Source organism: Conger conger, chromosome 12 (genome assembly GCF_963514075.1).
Source record: "Conger conger chromosome 12, fConCon1.1, whole genome shotgun sequence".
In the NCBI taxonomy this organism is placed as follows: domain Eukaryota; kingdom Metazoa; phylum Chordata; class Actinopteri; order Anguilliformes; family Congridae; genus Conger; species Conger conger.
The window spans coordinates 18307753-18327760 of record NC_083771.1 but is presented as its reverse complement, the minus strand read 5'-3'; the positions used below and the strand labels follow the sequence as shown (position 1 = coordinate 18327760).

Sequence of the window (20008 nt, the reverse complement as noted above, 5' to 3'; positions counted from 1 at the left end):
TACACTCAGACGCACAAACACACAAGAGCAGCAACACACACACACACACTCCCCTGCCTCCAACACGCACACGCCTCACACTCCTCAGCCCCCCAAAAGACACGCACAGCTCACCAGTAAACGCACGCATGTCCCTGGTTGGCAGACCACTGCAGACCCCCCTCCCCCTGCGGTGGTTGCCCTGGAAACAGGGATTCAGTGACTCAGCACCAGCGGCTGGTAAACTGGCACCTTAAGGCACCAGCCCAGGGCGAGATAGCCACTATACCCCTCGTCTCAAAAACCCATGTGGCATTTCAGAAAGTACCTGGCACATCCAGGTCCCCCAACCCCAGGCTGTCCAACCACCTGCTGAGCTCAGAGATTTTGTGCTCCTAACATCACAGAAAGACACCAACAGACACCCACACATACACACCTCCTATACGCAAATACACACACGCGCGCACCAACACACAAGCACGCATACATACATACACAGCCTTTTTCATCCCACGTGCAAATTTGCTTTTGAAAGACTTAACACATTAGGCCGACTGGTGCATTATCCACGACACCCTTTCAGATTCATCCTGTCTGTGGAGTTTTCCCACCTCCTCCCTATTCTGTGTATGCATCATTTTTTTTTTCCTCTTTTTCAAAAATATATTATTTTTTGTTCTTTTTTGATTTTTCTTTTTGCAGGGCCAGCAGGCCCCCAGAATGCATAGGAATAGCATTTTTCAGAGTCCAGAGGAACACGGCTAAAGAAAGGAGAGAAAGACAGAAGAAAGAAGAATAAAGAGAGGAAGGTAAAAGAAAGAATGGGATTATACGCCGGGCCGAACGCTGCGGTCGGAGGGCGAGGAGCGGTCGGAGGGCCGGGTCATGTGCTGGCGATGGCCCCACCCTCTCTGTGCGTGTCGCTGTAGTCCCAGGGCGGGGTCCTCTGCCGGTCGAACGCGGCGATCAGGCGCTTGATGTGGGCCAGCTTGTTATGGAGGTACTCACACCGATGCTTCATCTCCCGATAGCTGGGGCTGGTCTGGAAGAACACACACACACACACACACACACACACACACACACACACACAACGCAGTCAGCCTTTGGCTTTTCTACACCTTAATGCAGGGGTGTCAAACTCCAGTACAGGAGGTGTCTGCTGCGTTTTGGTGCATTTCAGGAATAGACTTCAACCTGGAAGCTCCAAAGCCCAGTTCCCTATCGCTTATGTCACACTGCCATACACATAATTCACACGCACACAACGTAACATCCAGTATAAACACCAGCCATGCCGAGCACATCTTCATTAAGCCCAAAACTGCCCAGGAGAGAAAAGCAGTTTGATTGGCCCGTCAGTGATGGATAGCTCATTACCAACCCCCTGCATTAGGTCACTCGTAGTGAGTTACTGGCAGCACACAATACGAGGGTCTGGCCTGCTCAGAGAGCTCAGAGAGCCTTCTTCTCACACTTACTCCTTTCATTCTGTTGTACTCCTGCAACACTTCCTCCTGGACCTCCTGCAAATGACAACACACACACGCGCACACACTTGAATTCCTTATCTCCGCACCAATATCTTTTTGAGAATATAAAACATAAGCGAGGCCACAGATAGTCTCATCAGACACTTAAATGGTTTGTTAACGTTTAATATGAATTTCAATGACAATAAATGAACATAAATGAATAATTAATGAACAGGTACAGCCAGAAGGATTATTCCTTCGCAAAAACAATCCCTCACCCTTAGTAAACCAATCCTGCCTCTAGCCAAGATAGCCCCACGCCCTGTCAAAATATTCCCACCACTTGACAAAACCCCACGCCCTGCTAAATAAAACATGTTCGAATACGTCATTGGTACAGTAACCCCGCCTACTTCTACCATAACCCCACCGATTGCTACAGTAGCCATGTCTATCGAACAGTGACCCCGGCCGTTACCACGGTGACCCCGCCCGTTACCACGGTGACCCCGCCCGTTACCACGGTGACCCCGCCCGTTACCACGGTGACCCCGGCCGCACCTTGTGCTCCTTGGTGCCGGGCTGGAGCTGCTTGCACTGGGAGTCGAGCCGGGTGAAGTGGCGGGTGACTTTCTCCACGCGGGCGTGCAGGGAGCAGTACTCGCCGTACTCCGCGTTGAAGTCGTCCTTGTAGCTCTGGCGCTGGGTCACGGACGTCACGGCCGCGTACTTACTGCGAAAACAGAGATGGCGGAAGCCCAGGTCAGCAGCGCTCCCCCATAATCACAGATTCAGATACTTTCCTGCGCTCCTGTCATCCTGCCTGGTGCAAATGAATCACCACGAGGACCAGAAGGTGGGGGTTTGAGAGTTATTTCATACTGTAGGTTACAATACACCAGAAAAGCTTTCTGAATCCAAAACAGTTATGTATTTGACCCAGTTCTGTCCAAAATAGTAATCACACAGCCATGCGTCACTCCATGGGTGAATGTAATGGTTTGTTCTGCGCACATTTCAGCCATTTAGTGCAAGACAGTGAACTGGGACACTGGAATTTCCTCTTCCACTGGTGTACGAGGCTCCCCAGGTTAAAGTTAAAAACAATTAAAGTTAAATAGGCAAGGCTATATAACATGGGGGGGGGGGGGGGGGGGTAATTTTAGGACAAATATCTACAAAAACTAAATCAATAAAATAAGAAATGGGGGCACTCGATAGGAAGACTGCGGTAAATTCCATTCCTCTTCATTCGGCCGGTATGGGAGATGAATTCTGTTCCACTCCATTGGCAATGTAATGTACATTACACCGCAGTAAATTAACAGATGCTCTTACCCAGAGCAACATTCCATGTAGGAGAACATCAGGGTAATGCTACATTTTACAGCCTGTTAATTACTGGGTAAATATCACCTACTCATGTACTTAATTATTTAGCAACTACCTTCATTTCAGGTAAGTACAATGAAACAAAATCAGTAAGTACCACGAAACAAATTTAAGTGCGCACTATGAAAGCACATTTAACAGTCCGTTTCATAGTACTAGCCTCCGAAATCAAAATGGTTACCCAATAATTACACATAAGTAGCTGGTATTTACCCAGTAAATACGAGGCAATTAACAGCCTGTAAAATAAAGAGCTACCAACTTAAGTGCATCCACCTGATTTATACAAGTAAAACTCCCAGACCAAAGATACAGCATCACAGCAGGACTAACTTAAAGCAACTACGCCAAGCAAGAACCTAAACACACATCCTGAGTATGTGCAGACTGCATTCATAACAAGTCAAGCACAAAGGATGAACCCAAAACCATAAAAAACACCATAACCTGAACCTGTGCACAAGACTGAAATGTTAGGAAACACGATGTGCACTGCAGAAGCGAGCCTTCGTCCTTTGTCCGAAGATGGACAATGATTGTGCTGTCCTGACCGCTGGGCTGGGGGCCGGAACAGGCCGGCATTGTGCCTACGGAGGGAGGGGACGGCAAGCCGCCTCCGTGTCGCAGAGAGGAGAGATCTGCTGAGGTCCAGCAGGTTCACTGCAGTTCAGTTTATTAACCGGAAAATCTTCAGGACATTACGGACATTTTTCAGTCTTTAATCCCGGTGTGTTCAGTCTCATCTGAAAGAGGGCCGGTGTGGGTTCACTACAACACCCGACTCGACCTAACTAGTCTTGATCTTCAGCGAAGATGTTGAATTTGAATCAGGTGTGTCAGCGCCGGACTAAAACAAAAACTTGCACACAAGGGCCCATTTCGGATAAGGTTGGACACACTTGATTAAACACAAAAATTAATTAAAAGACCTGAAATAATGCCCTTAATGTCTGAAGATTTTCCAGTTAAACTGAACTGCAGTGAACCTGCTGAAATATGTGTGTGTGAGAACCTCAGCGTTATGAACAGGAGCCCCGGGAGCGTTTAAACGGTGAACAGGAGGAACACACACTCACTGTAAATAATCTGGAGTCACGTCTGTGGAGGTGACCTCGATGGAACGAACTGGAGCATCTGTGCCTTCTGCAGGGAGAGAGAGTCTGTTTTACATCGCCGCACCATGGGAGTAATTAGTCACAGGCAGAGAGGACTTCTTAATTAAGGGCCTTGGATGGGCAGGGTCCGGGGACCTGGGGTGTGGGGGGGGAAGGGTCAGCGAGCTGCCATGTGCCAATCTGGGCTCCAGATGTGGGACAAGGCAACTGGTTTCTGGATTTTTTTTTTTTTTTAAAGCACTGCTGACGAATATACGACCATTTTCTTTTTTCTTTCATACCTTCTCGGTCAGATTTGTGGATCTTGGCGTTCGGGGGGTGGGGGCTCTCCTCCCTCTGTCTGCGCTTTTTGGACCTCTTTTTGGGCTTCTTGCCCCCGCCCCGGGCCCCCTGCTCGAGGGCGGGGCTAGGGGTGCGCGTGGAGCTCCGGGATTGGTCGACGCGGGAGCTCTGGGCGTCGACGGGCAGGGCCTGGGTGCCGCAGCCCTCGGGCGTGCTGGGAGAGCGAGAGCTGAGCGGGAGCGGGGGATTGGACGCCGGCACGTGGGGGGCGGGCGGGGGATTGGACGCCGGGAGGTGGGGGGCGGGCCGGGGAGGCTTGTCCTCCTTGGAGGGGGCGTGGCTTTCGCTGGGAGGCGGGGTCGTGGGCGCGCGACCGATGTGGGAGATCCTGGACTTCTTGGGCATCAGAGGGTCGATGAAGTCGCTGATTTCCTGATAACCCTTCTAAGAGAAAGCAGACAGACGGCCTGAGCTTAAAGCATACACCAGAGGTGGAAATCCAGGGCTCAGAACGTAAAGTCCTGCCAGTTCTAACTCCTGGCTTACGAATTGTGCTAAATCCAGGTGACTGGAACAAAATACAGGAGAGGACTTTTACTTTCTGAACCTGGATTTTAAACCATAGAGAGTTTCCACACAGACTGTTCCGCTGAGCACAATTACTGAGTTAGCCAGATAACTGCACTGAATAAAACACAGAACATGCCAAAATCCAGAACATTGACTGAAGTAAAAAGATGTGCTCCGGGTTTTACTTTGTGCAGTTATCCGGCTAACTCTGTAATCCTGCTTTGTGGAACAGGGCCCTGTTATGCACTCAACATTGCACCACCAGAGATTTCATTGATCTACCAGGGGCACAATCAAAGATAATGTCACAGAAAACTTGTTAGCAACCGATATCTACAGAAGCAGAGAGGACAGAAGGACTGCAGGAGCTCAGGATCTGGGGAACCTATGGAGTTGCTGAGCAGATGGAAGAGCGAGGGACAATCCCTTCTCAAATGCCACGTACTAAAACCCACTGAAAGTGCTTAGTTATAGGCTGTTTAAGGAAAGTCAAATCGATGGTGAGCATGCATTTTTGCAATATCAAACTAAATGCCACATGTTTCCAAGGAAATATTCATTTCTTTCCAAATGTTTTCAACAAAATATCAATTTCTTTCTCTGGATGGAAACAATGGGTGACCATGATGGCCAACTCTCTCAAACTCAAGTTTGCTCTTTCTGCAGAAGCTTGGGGACCTTGCAGTTCCAGAACTTTCTATCCATTCAGCCGTCATGAAGGTCAGCAGCCGAGTTGGCTCCAGAGACATTCGCTGAGTACCATTTGTTCTGGTGAGTAATTACCTCGGACTACAGTCGTAACCGCTTCATCAACATTTAAAAAGCCAACGCAAGTCCTGGAAGGATTCTCCGCACACAGAAACCGATTCAAACCAGGTGCAAACCACTGCCTTCATATAACCAGTTGAGCTACTATCTCCCACTGTGTGTGTGTGTGTGTGTGTGTGTGTGTGTGTGTGTGTGTGTGTGTGTGTGTGTGTGTGTGTGTGTGGGGTGGTTACCTGTTGTGCAGTTGGAATGGGCTCTTTTGGGCTTTTGGTGGCGGGAGACTCACACTGGGTGCCAAATTTACTGGGGTGGGAAGAAAGAGGGGGAGAGAGAGAGAGAGAGAGCAAAGCGGAGAGAGATTTAGTGAAAACAGGCCTTTACAGCAATGCATGTGTGCAGCACACATCTAGGTCTGGGGTCACACACTTGTCAATGGGGCCACAGAAAGGATACAGGACTAAAAAAACGCGTCTCAGGTAAAGGCCCCAGCGGTGCGGTACCTGGCCAGACTGTGCTCCAGCTGCTCCCGCTCCTCCTGAGTGTACCCAGGCCAGTCCCTCCTGACGTCCCGGTAGAGGTGGTCCTTCAGGGAGAACGTGTTGTCCTTTGGGTTCAGATTGGCCACCTGTCCCCAGACAACAGACAAGAAAAGAAGAAAAGAAAAAAGGATTTTACTTTGCATCCACTGGAAGACTGAACCTCTCCTCTGACCTCTGGACAGGCCATACACAATCATCAGAAGAGGAGTAAACATCTATAAATGACCAGAACCCCCGCCACCCCCTCTTCAGTAAAACATAGCTCTGTAAAGGGCAAAGTAAAGGAGAGTCAGGGTTGGTTTTTCATTCTTTCATTTTGCAGTTTCTGGAGTTGTTTGACTGGGTGGGACATAACGCGAGAACCGGATTTGTATGTAGGTCGCTTTTACATTAAAAAGCCCTTTATGCAATGTAACCTTAAAGCCAAAGGGCTTTAAAGTGAAGAAACCATAAATCTCTTTATGGTTTCTGGTTCCGTTTCTGGTTGTATGAGGGTTGTCATTTATTATGTTTTTTTTGTCCCTTCATTTTGGCGTTTTTGGGCTTGTTTGGTTAATGTTACGCTGAATAAAGGGCTTCTTTCTCTGCTCCTCCCGCCCGCTGCCTTTTCTGTTTCTGGTTCCGTTTCCGGGCGGGCAGGGGTTGATTTTCTTGTCCTTTTTGTTTTCGGACGGGTCTGGCTGGGTTCCCCACCCCCTCACCTGCTGCAGGGTGCTGCCCAGGTCTTTGGGGTTGATCTTGTCGCGCTGCAGACGGGCCAGCACAGCCAGCTTCTTGTGGGGCCGGAGGGCCAGCAGGTGCACCACACGGTCCCGGTACCGCGCCTGGGACACGGGCGGGTTGGGCGGACCCTTCCGGAGGAGGGTGGCGGGGTTGATGGGGGTGGAGCGCTTCCGCTCCGGGACCAGGTCGGAGGGTGAGGAGGAGGGCGCTGGCTTTCTGAAAGGGACCCTCTTACCTGGCACAGAGGAAGGTGAGGGAGGGAGATATTTCATTACTACCCCTACCCATGTCATTCATGTGAATTGCAGCCTGTAGACTAGTTGCAAAGGTCCTTGACTGGGAACTGGAAGGTCGGTGGCCAGTGAGATCAGTGCAGCCGTTGGGCCCTTGATCAAGGCCCTTAACCCCACATTGCTCCAGAGGAGGATTGGCCCATGCTCAGTCTAATCAACTGTAAGTCGCTTTGTATAAAAGCATCGGCCAAATAGCGGTCATGTACAAATTTTATTGCTTCTGCATTAATTGTTATTTCTTTGGCAACAGTTCTAGTTCAAGTCAAGTTATGCCAATAAAGCATCATTGAATTGAAGACAACGGTGTGAAAAGGCAGTGAAATTAGCCCTTACTGGAGGCTTTTCAAAAGAAAGAAAAAAAAAAAAAAGCTGAAAACCTGTTCTCCGTCAATGCCCTGGGAACCAGACCAGGGATTCAAATTAAATGTAAAAAAATTGAAAAAAGTTAGTAAAAAGCTGATTCAGGTTTAACCTTCTGCAGTTAAGATGGACCCATGTTAAGCATGCCTTTGGGAGCCACACTTTAAAAAACAAATATTACGCACGTATTGCATAATATGAAATTAACGCGGAGCGCCAAAGGGGGGTTTTGGGTTTCAAAGCAGAAAACGGTCACACCTGTCCCCGAGTTAGACAGATAACGTGTGCAGCACTGTCTGGTGATGAGTGCGGAGTCCCTGGAGCCAAACTCAGTCATTAACATTCATCTACCCGGGACCCTGGGCCAAGGGCTCGTGCCATTTCCAGAATATCACTCAAAACACCTTCATCTGCATTATTGGAAACTAAATCATTAAAAAAAAAACTTTTAAAAGGAGGCTTGCGGGTGGAATTTCATATTTGCTGCAGAACGTGCATTCAATCCTCCCTCTCACACACTGATCACACTTCAAAGAATACTTAACATATTACTTGCAGACAAACGAACGGTTCATAACTTTGTCAATCTTATTTGTTAATCTTAAAGGCCCTTACTGTACAACTGTCTTTAGACAAACATTTTAATTTCATATACGGTCACCTGTTCATATCAGGCAATCACAGACAATCTCACCATTTCCCGATAAAATAATAATAATAAATCTGCAAACATAACCAAAAAATGACATTTCTCTGCAAGTCAAAGCAACACCTGCCCCTAGCATGTTTTTGAATGTGGCTTAAACACACGCAGGCAGGTCTCTCAGATGCTTGCAGATAAAAGGGGTAAAAGATTCCCTGGGGAGGGGGGGCGGGTTAAGCTGGTAACAAGCCAGCTGGTAAACTTGAAACAGTCCCCCAAACCAGCAAGCTTTCCACCCATCGCAGTACTGACAGTGCTCGCCCGAGGCAAAAAAAAAAAACTCACTCAAACCCCAAACTGGATATTCTGTGTCAGAGGGACAGTAAAACAATACATAAAACAGACCCACAGTGACTCAGTTTTCAAAATGCATCTCAGAGGTATGAGTCAAGTTCCTCTGTTCTGCATTTGCCTTGTTTTTGACTTTTTCAAACAACCGTAAAACACAAATGAAAAAAAATCAAGAAACTTCTTTTCATTAAAAGGCACCTGCCACTTTTTTGTTTTCACCTCTAAGAACCTTTAATCCCCGCCCCGCTGATTCATTCACACCAGTCACTGAGCAGTTGCCCTGACGTACAGCAGTGTAGAAGTGTTCCTCTCAGGAATAAAAACAAGCAGCATCGCTAATGAGACACCGAGGGCCTTTTCTAATCACCGTGTGCAGTCAAACCTAATGAACAGCAATGTGTTTGGCCATTAAAGAAAGTACCAAGAGACAGATAACCCATCTTTACACAACGTTATCCAGACAGAAATCCAAAGAGAGAGAGAGAAAGAAAGAAGACCTAACAGAGGGCGGTGGGCTTACCTGTGGAGGGGCCATCAGCGGGCTTGGCGGCTTTGGTCTCCGGTTTGCGTGCGCCGGCCTCAGCCAGAGGGGGGCGCTGTTGGAGGTCGTGGGAGGTGGAGGCACAGAGCGTGACTCTGTCCTGCACCACACCCAGGCAGGACAGATGGGGCATGTCCTTTCTGCAGGGGGAGGGGGGTTATTACAGCATGTAAAACTCTCTTTGAACCAGGTGTCCATCATAACTGGAGTTAAACCTGCAGACTCTGCGGCCCTCCAGGACTGGAGTTTGACCTGCAGACACTGCGGCCCTCCATGACTGGAGTTAAACCTGCAGACACTGAGGCCCTCCATGACTGGAGTTAAACCTGCAGACACTGAGGCCCTCCATGACTGGAGTTAAACCTGCAGACACTGAGGCCCTCCAGGACTGGAGTTAAACCTGCAGACACTGAGGCCCTCCATGACTGGAGTTAAACCTGCAGACACTGCGGCCCCCCAGGACTGGAGTTTGACCTGCAGACACTGAGGCCCTCCAGGACTGGAGTTTGACCTGCAGACACTGAGGCCCTCCAGGACTGGAGTTTCACCTGCAGACACTGAGGCCCCCCAGGACTGGAGTTTGACCTGCAGACACTGAGGCCCTCCAGGACTGGAGTTTGACCTGCAGACACTGAGGCCCTCCAGGACTGGAGTTTGACCTGCAGACACTGAGGCCCTCCAGGACTGGAGTTTGACCTGCAGACACTGAGGCCCTCCAGGACTGGAGTTTGACCTGCAGACACTGAGGCCCTCCAGGACTGGAGTTTGACCTGCAGACACTGAGGCCCTCCAGGACTGGAGTTTGACCTGCAGACACTGAGGCCCTCCAGGACTGGAGTTTGACCTGCAGACACTGAGGCCCTCCAGGACTGGAGTTAAACCTGCAGACACTGAGGCCCTCCAGGACTGGAGTTTGACCTGCAGACACTGAGGCCCTCCAGGACTGGAGTTTGACCTGCAGACACTGAGGCCCTCCAGGACTGGAGTTAAACCTGCAGACACTGAGGCCCTCCAGGACTGGAGTTAAACCTGCAGACACTGAGGCCCTCCAGGACTGGAGTTTGACCTGCAGACACTGAGGCCCTCCAGGACTGGAGTTTGACCCTTTAAAGCACCACACACATAGGCATTTGGCCCAGGTCTGACAAGCGTACTCTCAGAGCTCAACGTTAAGGTTTTTCCAATCTACCTGCCCAAACAAGTACACCTTCCCAGATACAGCAAAGTTTACCCAAGCTAATAATTAACTTATTACATATAAGACACTGATAATATATCCAAAATCATAAATCATTATATGAACATTCATCCAGGATAAAGACACAGAGACAGAATAAAGCCCATGTTCTTAAGCAGTAGTGAGCCATAGATCACCAACCATAGCCTACATCATGAAAGTGCAGTGATCACTAGAGATACCCAAACTAGAAAGGTCAACATGCCTACTTGCCATTAGTCACTTAATTCACCATAACAACTTGGAAAGTTTTTCTTTCACATTTCAATTTCACAGGGACAATACACATTCCTATTTTCACACCGATGCAGCAAAATGTGCTACTGTGTGCAGTTAAATAAATTAGCGATTGAGCTCACTTTCATCCATCATCCCTGGGAAGGTAAAACGGAAACGAGCTATTACTACAATCTACCAACTAGCTAGATTATCAACATCTGCATAACGACACTGCACTTTCAAGAGCTGACAGTATTAAAATAAATAAATAATCTGACCTTTATTTATTTTAATCAGTCAGTGTTTTTCTGGATTAGTCAGCAACCAACGTGACCCACTGCCTCAATACCTTGTTTCTCCCCCGCGCACGCACGCACGCACGCACGCACGCACGCACGCACAACTTAGCAATGCAAAGCAGGGATTTAAACAAACTGAACTGTGAAATACTTCTGAATCCAAACTGGGCAGTTGGCCAAGCAGGTTTACTGGCTCAGAGCCCGCTTCCGTTTCAGGCCTGTTCACCCAGTGCGTGATGAGCAGGATGGCGGGCTCTCTCTTACCCGGAGACATGCTGGCGTACGCACTCAAAGCTTCCCTGAGGGCCGTCCTTCCCAACTCTGGACACGAAGAAGTCGAAGGAGGCTGAGCTGGCAGGGTCGTCCGCACATGGAATCTTTATGCTCTGCGGGGAGGGAGGGGCAACAGTGAGTGAGAACAGGACGCGCACACACACACACACACACACACACACACACACACACACACGTGTGTGTGTACACAGACAGGCACACGCACACACGCGCCTGCACCTGTGTACACAGACAGGCCACACACACACACAGGCCAAAGAGTTACAGAGGAGCTGCTATCAGTGCCCATGATCCTCTGTTACAGAGCAGTCATAAGCAGTCACTGCTCGTCACTCTGAACGAGCAGCCCATATGCAACATCCATTCCCTGCGGGCAGCTGACTGCACACCGACTGCAGACCACATGGCATCACACATCTTCAAAAAAATTGTATTAATTCAAATAGATCTTAAGATTTAGGGAGTGAATAATAATAGTTTGAATAATAATTAGCTCTAAAGTAAAACCATTATTTACACACACACACGCACAAGGGCAGGCCTGAAGTTCCCTCAGTAAATTTGTTTTTCAGATGCCTGCCAAATTTTCTCGAGGACAAAAGTCTAATCTGGATGTATTTTTCCACTAACAATGGCCAATGGTTAAGTAATGATAGAATGGGGGGGGGGGGGGGGGTGAGAGCAAAGGCAAATAGAGAGAGAAACCACACACTTCACAGGGGAGAGGGGGTCCCCTGAGCACAGCGGTGTATTAATAGACGCGGAGTCTGAAACCAAAGCTGTGGCAGGGTCAGAGGTCAACCCTCTGCTTCCACACAGTGATCAGTGTGGGGGGGGGACCAACGGTCGGCTGCTAAATATAAACAGTAACTGCAGAACTGCATCTTACACTGCTCTAACACATCCTCCTCAACTTCAATTCGCCAATACCAGCCAATTATGCCACCGCCTGCGGTCACTTACAGGCAGCTTAATTTAGCCTACAACAACCAATTAAACTAATAACACAGGGGTAATTAAAAGGGGAGTGCAGCCGTGACTGTGTGCAAAGTGCTGAGACTGCTGAATAGCAGAACCACCGGAGGGTGGGGGAGAAACCCCTTCACTTTCCATATTTTTAAATACACGATCACACCCTCCACAACACAGACAGGATCCCTCTCAGTAACAACTTGCAGCGCGTAACCATTTTTGCCCAATTCGCCCTCCGGTTTTTGTTCGATTAAGAGTCTGCGACAGTTCTATATGAGACACATAGAAGTGAAAGAACAGGCCAGTGGTGTTGGGATGGATAACGCAGGCGGACTCGAACCCGACTTGCAGGTGGCCCAAACGGCGTTTCGGGACCGGGGACCATGAAACCACGGTCACTCCCACCAGCACTCAGATGGTGTTTTTTTATGCAAATCTCCCCTGCCCGTTTCAGTCTTTGGTCACAGATGAGCGTTTCAACACCTGCTGTGACGGGGCAAGGCTCACGGAGCTGTTCTTGACAAAACAGGCCTCTTGAGAAACGTACATCAAGCATGTCACTGCACAACAGTCATCGCACAGAAATTCAGACAACAACAACAACAACAAAAAACTCAATACAGTGGAAGAGAGGAACCAATTTTACAGGTGGAATGCCTTCACACTCCTGTAGACCAAGGCAATCATACACCCACTTCCATGTCCAGACAAACAATGCACCACATATCTACTGTACTGAACGGTTAAAAAAAAACACTGGAAAGGAAGAGGAACCAAACTTACCCCTTGTTGCCCCTTGAACTGTATGGTTGGTCTTGAGGACGATGCATTCTATAGGGAAAGAAGTGAGTTACGTTCAAAAGTGTTTCACCTGTTTTAAGCTCATGTACATTCATTTGAACACGTCGGCAGTGCTACCTAGCAGCATAAAAGCACCTAGCAGCATAAAGACATTATCAGAACTCAGAGCAGAAGAGGAAAGGGCAGAAATTGTCATAGCATAGCTTTTCAACGAGTAGCCCCAAGGGGGTGCTTGAAGGTACTTATCTCTGACCAGACATGATATGCAATGAATATATATATATATATATATATATATATATATATATATATATATATATAGATTCTGGAAAGCATTTCAAAATCTAGCCCTTTTAACTTATGATGGGGGGGGGCGGGGGGTCGCTAGGATGCCTTTGAGCCTGGGTGGGTGGTCCCTGGATCAGAAAGGATTGACTGAAAGCCCCTGCTACTACAGTAAGGGCCATCAGCATAGCGCCAATCGTCCATACAGTAAGTGCTATTAGCGTAGAGTCCGTCATCCATAACAACTGCTATTAGCCCAGTATCAATCATCTCGGCTTTGCGAAGCCCCCCCGGCGCCCATGCAGCAAGTGCAATTAGCATAGCGTCAGTCTTCAGAGTACAGTCAGAGCACGGCTCAGAACGGTCTGTGGCTTCTGCCCCATTACGCGCAATCACTAAACTCAGAAAACACAGGGCAAAAAAAAAATAAAACACACACAAGCAAAGGTTTAAAAATAACTTCCTCAAAGAGCGCTTCTCACTCTGAAAGCCATCAAATCCTGTAATTTATGTGCGGAGGCTGCTAGAAGGTTTAAACGAGGGCGCGCCGTGTTTTCAAACTTGGCAGGCGAGAAAGGGGACAATTGCCGGCTCTTCCTCGGCCTGTATTTATTATCCTAAAACAAAAGGGGGGAATAAAGACTCCTACCCATGGAAAGTTCTTAAGATCCAAGGACATTATTTTTTTTGCCGTTTTACCCGGCTGCATGAACAGAGCCATGAAAAGGAACACAGGGAAATGCCAACACTGGCTTGTGTCTGAGTGCTGGAAGGAACCTGGGCCTTTAATATAGATCTATGGGGATCAACGTGGCCAGAGGCTGCAAGTAATTCCCCTTGAAAAACTCCTCAGTGGCTCCCATGCAAATTTTGCACAACTTGCCTCCCAATACCACCTTTTAAAATCCCCCATCAGTCATCCACTCCCATACATTTTAACTACAAAACCATTTTAAATCCCCCATTTAGATGTAACAACCCCCCCCCCCCCCACACACACACACACACTCTCTCTGGCAACCCTGGCGGAGCCTCACAATGAGAGAAGGCTCAGCGTTCCCGTCAACCAATGGGATAGCTCCGGAGGGAAGGGGGAGTAGACGGGGGGGACAAGCCCAGGCAAAGCTGCCAAACAGGGGTTATTACTGCAGGAGCTCTGGCTCTCAGGGAGAATGAGGGAGGAAAAGTCTGATGGCAGGGTGTGGGTTCCACCACCATGGACTGCCCGGAACAGAAGCACCATCCATCTAAACCGTTCAACTGCTACTACTTGGACCATTTAAACAAACCGGTACTATTATGAAGAGATACACAAGCTACTCCCCTCAACGGGTATCCCCCTGCATTTGAAACATCCATCGCACTTAAGAGAATTTCCTCCTAACCCAGCAGGTAATTATGATAATGGCTAACAGAGCCAAAGAAAAGATCAGAACTATTCACTTGCAGGCAAGACAGAATCTGCCAACGGAAAGAGTCAGATAGAAGGCATGACAAATGTACAAACGCGAACGGCGAATTCTATCGAGGATATTTAACGAGACAAATAACGCATTCCTTTGCGCCTTTTGGAACGCGGGTTTCATAAACTAGAACAAAAAACTAAACAAAAAAAAAAAAGACCAGAATTGTGAGCGGTTTGACCTCTGACCTTGAAAGCCTACATTCATTAGCTTTCCTGCCAAAACGTCTGGATCCACAGCGCTTCAAAGCCGAGCGTCAAATGCAGGCCAGTGTTTGCTGAACCAGGGCACCCGCAGAGCTCTCCGGGACAGAATTAGGTACAGTGAAAATCCTGCAGAACCCTGGTTAAGTAAGAGCGTGATGGTGCAGAACTGCTCTACGTGGAGGTTGAGTCTCTGAGACTGAATCCCAAACCAACGCAGCGCGAGGGTGGGGACACTCCGCAGAAGCTGGTAAAACCAGTAACTGCTCTCCGCAGTGACATCCGACCTGAACCCTCACACGCTCTTACCCTCACACACACAGTGCCCGTACACACACACACTCTCTTACCCTCACACACACACACTCTCTTACCCTCACACACACAGTGCCCATACACACACACACACACACACACACACACACTTACCCTCACACACACAGTGCCCGTACGCACACACTCTCTTACCCTCACACACACAGTGCCCGTACACACACACACACACACACACACAGTGCCCGTACACACATACACACTCTCTTACCCTCACACACACAGTGCCCGCACACACACACGCAGCTATACGTGTTGCACATCGCTGGGAGCAGCAGGTTTCGGCTCACACGCTCTCCAGCACGTGAGAGAGTAAACGTGCGGAGACTGACACATCACGCAGCCTTCCCAAACCAACACCCCCGACTCCCATACCCCCTCCTGGAAGCCAACCACCACCCTTACTGCCACCGGCCCGCATGTCTCCCGTTTCCCGTTTGGCCTAATCCCGTTATGACTCCCAGGCCTCCGCTCAGTGGAGCCCTTTCAGCCTCCGCCACAAGCCAGGAGAATAACGGGCTGAGTTTCAGCTGGCCGTCCAAAGGACTTGGCCCAAACTGCCGTTTTTACACAAGCCCAGCTCAGGGCGCACTGACGCAGGCCGCCTTCTTAATGCTCCCCAACCCCAGCTATACGACATGGGTAGCATTTTGGTAGCTGACCCTGGAACAGAATCACAATCGGACACTAAATGGTCGTAATATGGGCCGAAGAGGCCGATTTCAGATCAGTGGCTAATGTCAACTGTTGCCAACGGTCACCTCATATTCATTAGAGCCTCTATGCCCACAAGGATTTAATGACAGATTCTGTAAACACATTTAAAACATTCACCTTTCATATATCTTTAGATATGACATTTGAGGAGGGACCATATTTTAAATATATGGCACTATATTTTCCTTTTCCGTGTGGGCAGCATTGAGTATTTGCACGAGCCTCAAACTGTCACACACAAAAACCTGTCCCTGAGTCTGCATAGCATTTTCAAGTGAAAAACTTAAAAACCAAACATATAAATGCTTTTTTTTATTTTTTATTTTTTTTTAAACACTAGATTCATGAATGAATTCTAGATAAGCAGACCGCAATTTGAACATTTCACATAAAGTTTCAATAATTTCATTCACAAACTTAATTTAAGGGTCTTGTGAATTAATTACCAATGGAATTTACCACTAGAACATGAATTATGGATAATAAACTGTTTCGAGTTTAACATGTCATGACAAGCACGCAAAGAGTAATTCGCCTAAACCACTCCATGGCCTATGCCCATTTCCCTTTTGGAAACGGCTATCGAGGAGTGCGTCCCCATCGATCCATTTCTGTGCTTACGCCGTATACCAAGAGGTACATGCGAAAAGCTGTAGGCTACCATGCACACACCATATTCAGGTATGCATGACTCCGTACGTGAAAAAAGTTTGATTCACGTAACTATTAGCAGGTGAGCTCGAAACAAAGCCAGCAGTGTCTGCCGGGTATATGACTTGGAAGAGTTCCATACGGAATTTTAACACCGAAATTTCCACCACTGTCACGCAGAGTAGGATTGCGCTAATAAAACACCCACAAGCTGTGCAACGTTCACTTGACATTACAAAAACGCAGTGTTCCCTTAAATTGTGTGGGCGACTAAATGCATTCACGTACTCTACCAAAGAGGAGACTAGTTGACAGGGAAATATTCGTGACGTAATTACAAGCAACTAGGTACAAATTAAAACACAAATTGCAAATACGACAAACATAGGATCGCTTTTAGGGTTGCGTATTGGAACAAGAACAAAAATTTGAACGGCAAGTGTATTAAAAGGTGGCCCCCTAATTACCCGGACAATTCAGCACAAAAGTTGGCCAAATTCCATTAAAAAGCATCTATGGTGTGCGCTTAGAATATAATTGGGATGTTACATTATTTTGGACTATCAAAATAAAGGGAACACTAGATCTTTTTTCACCTCTTTTAACCTCGTCCAAATCTTACAATCCGTCTGTTGATTCGCGAGATTCAATGTAAAGGCAGTGTTGCGCCGATGCGCCCTTCTTTACCCAGCACCGCATCCACACATTCGAATGCGCTTGCGCAGGATCTGATTTGACGTTCGTGAATATCACCTGATCTGTCGATCAAAACTGGGTGGTTTGATCAGTGCTGGCAGGCCACCGCAGCTCCAAACTTTCTAAGCGATACATTCAGATGTTTAAATACTTTACAAAATGCTAGATGATTTAAAATAGAATCCATAGAGTCCATTCTGCCAACACATTAGCACTCTCGATTTGTTAGCTTGCAAGCTAAATGAGTAGCAAAAGAAGCAAATTACGACAACCATAGGAGCTGAACAGCTGTTTTTCCCCCCCAAGTAGCCTTACCTACCCTGTAATTCTCATAAGAAATGCAAAAACTGCGTAGTAATTGGAAAATACGCAATCGAAGCTCCCCAAACCGTACTCAATTTATCTGGGTCCAAAAAAGAACATTACACGTAGCTAGCCTCCTTCTAAAGGGCGACAGCTAGAAAACGAACCCCCAATTATCCGATATAATAGCCACGGATTTCGCTAAATATGTAGGATTTGACCGCATATCTCATGAGAAAACTTCAAAACAACATACACGTCGACAATAATGAACAAAGTAGACTGAAAAGTAACGAATAATTTTGGCTAAAGACTATAGCTTACTGGACTGCTGCCAACACAGCCTAGTATTAGCTAACTAGCTAACTAAGCAAAAAAAAAAAAAAACTAAACTAAAAACTACAAAGCTGCAAACTACTTTACAAAGATGCCAGGCAGCTTTACACATTCATAAGAAATATACGGTGAATATGAGGATTCTAAAGGCACAGTACCGAAATGGTAAGTTAAAAATTAAGCAGTACGTTTTAGATTTATAAAGGTTGAACAAATGTCCATTTCATCCAGGAATCTACCAGAAGCCTGCAATCTGCTGAACAAACAGTAGTAAAGCAGGTCACTCGATCGTTATTAGTTGTCTTTTAAAGAAAAGGGACAGATTTGGCTACAAAATGCAATTGGTTATCTGCCTACTTAAAACTTTTAGCATAAGTCTCTCTGCAAAAATAATATAAATTAATGGATTATATTACTGCTGCTACTACTCACACTGATGCATCAAGTCAACAACTTTATTTTACTAATATAAAAATGCCTATAAACAAGTGGTATTTGAAAATTTCACACAGCTGTGTTAGTGGTAGGTTAGCTTGTGGAACTGACTTTTTTTGGGGGGGAGGGAGGGGGTCGTAATTAGCTAGATGGAACATACTGCACAGTTTCGAAAGGGACCTTCACTATATATAATTATACAAATAAATGAATTATACGTAAATAGGTTGTGTAACTATAAAACAAAATACAACTAGCCTATAAAAACGCAAACGCTGTGTGGTTAACCACCCAGCATTGATTATCCAGCCATGACAGTTTTGGCGTTAATCCCTGCGAAGTTTTCAATTGTCTATTTTTAAACATTACCGTTATCGTATATCACTTACCTTAGAGTTTTGGTAATTCTTTAACGCCCTGTAAACTGTCTCTGTCAATTTCACGTGTAACACGGAGGTTGCGCTCCCATCGCGACCGCAGCTCACACGGTACCTCCCCTCCTCCGAGAGCGCCGCCATGACTATTCCCCCTCCACCATAGTCCCTCTGACCAACAAACATACTGAAGCTTTACCGAAGCCTGAGTGCACAGGCGAGGGTGGGACTTCTGCTCGGGCTGTCTCACATTTCTGCCTCCAATTGGCTTCTATTTTCACTTTTAACGACGAAAAGTTAAGCATTTTGTCATGGCGTGGCAGAGGCACTGCGTTTCTCTTTTAGAGTTTGTCGGTGGATAGAATAGAAGTGTATATGTATAAAATACTTTGCATTGAATTTTACATCGTAGAAAAATGTCCTAATTTGTTGCCATGCCGAAAATAATCTATAGCTACATAAACAGTATATCCCACCCATTACAATTTCGACACGTCTAATTGTAAACATATTGGTCGGTTTCTTTATTTATTTATGCTAGTTCATGGGCACCAAATTACAAAAATGAATGGACAGGGTATCATTAGAGGTAAGCCTCTTGGTGCTTATCTGTAGCTTATTCAAGCTTTCCGTATTATTGTAACTTTATAACCGTGGAGTTATTTCATACAATTATTTTATAACAACAGTGTCCTTTAAGCTATATTTTAAAAATCAATTTCTTTAAATAAAATCTGAATTATGATACCAAATAATTGCCTGAAGGCTTATGAAATAGTATTGATCTACAGTGAACAAACATTTTCAATGCAGCCCTTTAGTGTTTGACAGTGACACAAGGTTTCATTATTTTGGCTCAACTACAGAACATTGTATTTATTAATTAGCGAGTATTTACAGCCATATTAACTGAACCATAAAGTACAGCCTTTTTTAGGCAGCGTTCCTCATTTTAGTGTCACAAGTAATTGGACAATTGGCTACTCAGCTGTTTCTTTGCCAGCTGTTTGTCCTTGCATAATTAGTGCATGCACAAGAAAGCTAAAGAAAGTTTGAGAGTTGATTCTAGGTGCAACATTTACATTTGGAGTCTGTTGCTTGTTTCTCGACATGACGACCAAATAAGTGTATATTGCCAGCAAAGCAACAATAGTAAACAACCTGGCAGACCACTGTAGTGAATGTCCAAATAATACTTTTAATTGTGTAGCTAAGCCCATTTCCAACTGTCAAACAGATCAAGAACACTCTCCATGATGTATGCATTGATGTGTCAAAAACTAAAATAAAAAGACTACACCAGCATAAACTCAGAGGGTTCATCAAGAACATGTAAACCAATAGTAAGTTGCAATA

General features: G+C 46.6%; 1 protein-coding gene across 2 annotated transcripts; it reads right to left on the bottom strand.

Annotated features, from left to right (window-relative positions):
- Positions 1-18874, bottom strand: ell2 (elongation factor for RNA polymerase II 2). 2 transcript variants are annotated; one of them, XM_061263798.1, is made up of 12 exons: positions 18668-18874; positions 12839-12886; positions 11054-11175; positions 9014-9174; positions 6825-7081; positions 6085-6209; positions 5818-5887; positions 4246-4690; positions 3926-3992; positions 2019-2190; positions 1464-1508; positions 1-1024 (listed from the first exon to the last, which is right to left on the bottom strand). In XM_061263798.1, exons 1-12 carry the CDS (start codon positions 18836-18838, stop codon positions 866-868), a joined length of 1842 nt encoding a protein of 613 aa, XP_061119782.1. In that variant the 5' UTR covers positions 18839-18874; the 3' UTR covers positions 1-865. The 2 variants fall into 2 exon arrangements, with proteins under 2 accessions (XP_061119782.1, XP_061119783.1); XM_061263799.1 differs by having other exon boundaries at positions 4246-4687.
- Between the last annotated feature and the right edge of the window lie 1134 nt (positions 18875-20008).

Bases quoted from the DNA above. Each gene is read 5' to 3' on its own strand.
- ell2 (XM_061263798.1), bottom strand. From the start codon at position 18,838: ATGTTTGTTGGTCAGAGGGACTATGGTGGAGGGGGAATAGTCATGGCG. The intron at 4,691-5,817 runs GTAACCACCCCA...GCTTTCTCTTAG, and splicing joins CCATTCCAACTGCACAACAG to AAGGGTTATCAGGAAATCAG. The intron at 3,993-4,245 runs GTATGAAAGAAA...CTCTCCCTGCAG, and splicing joins CCACAAATCTGACCGAGAAG to AAGGCACAGATGCTCCAGTT.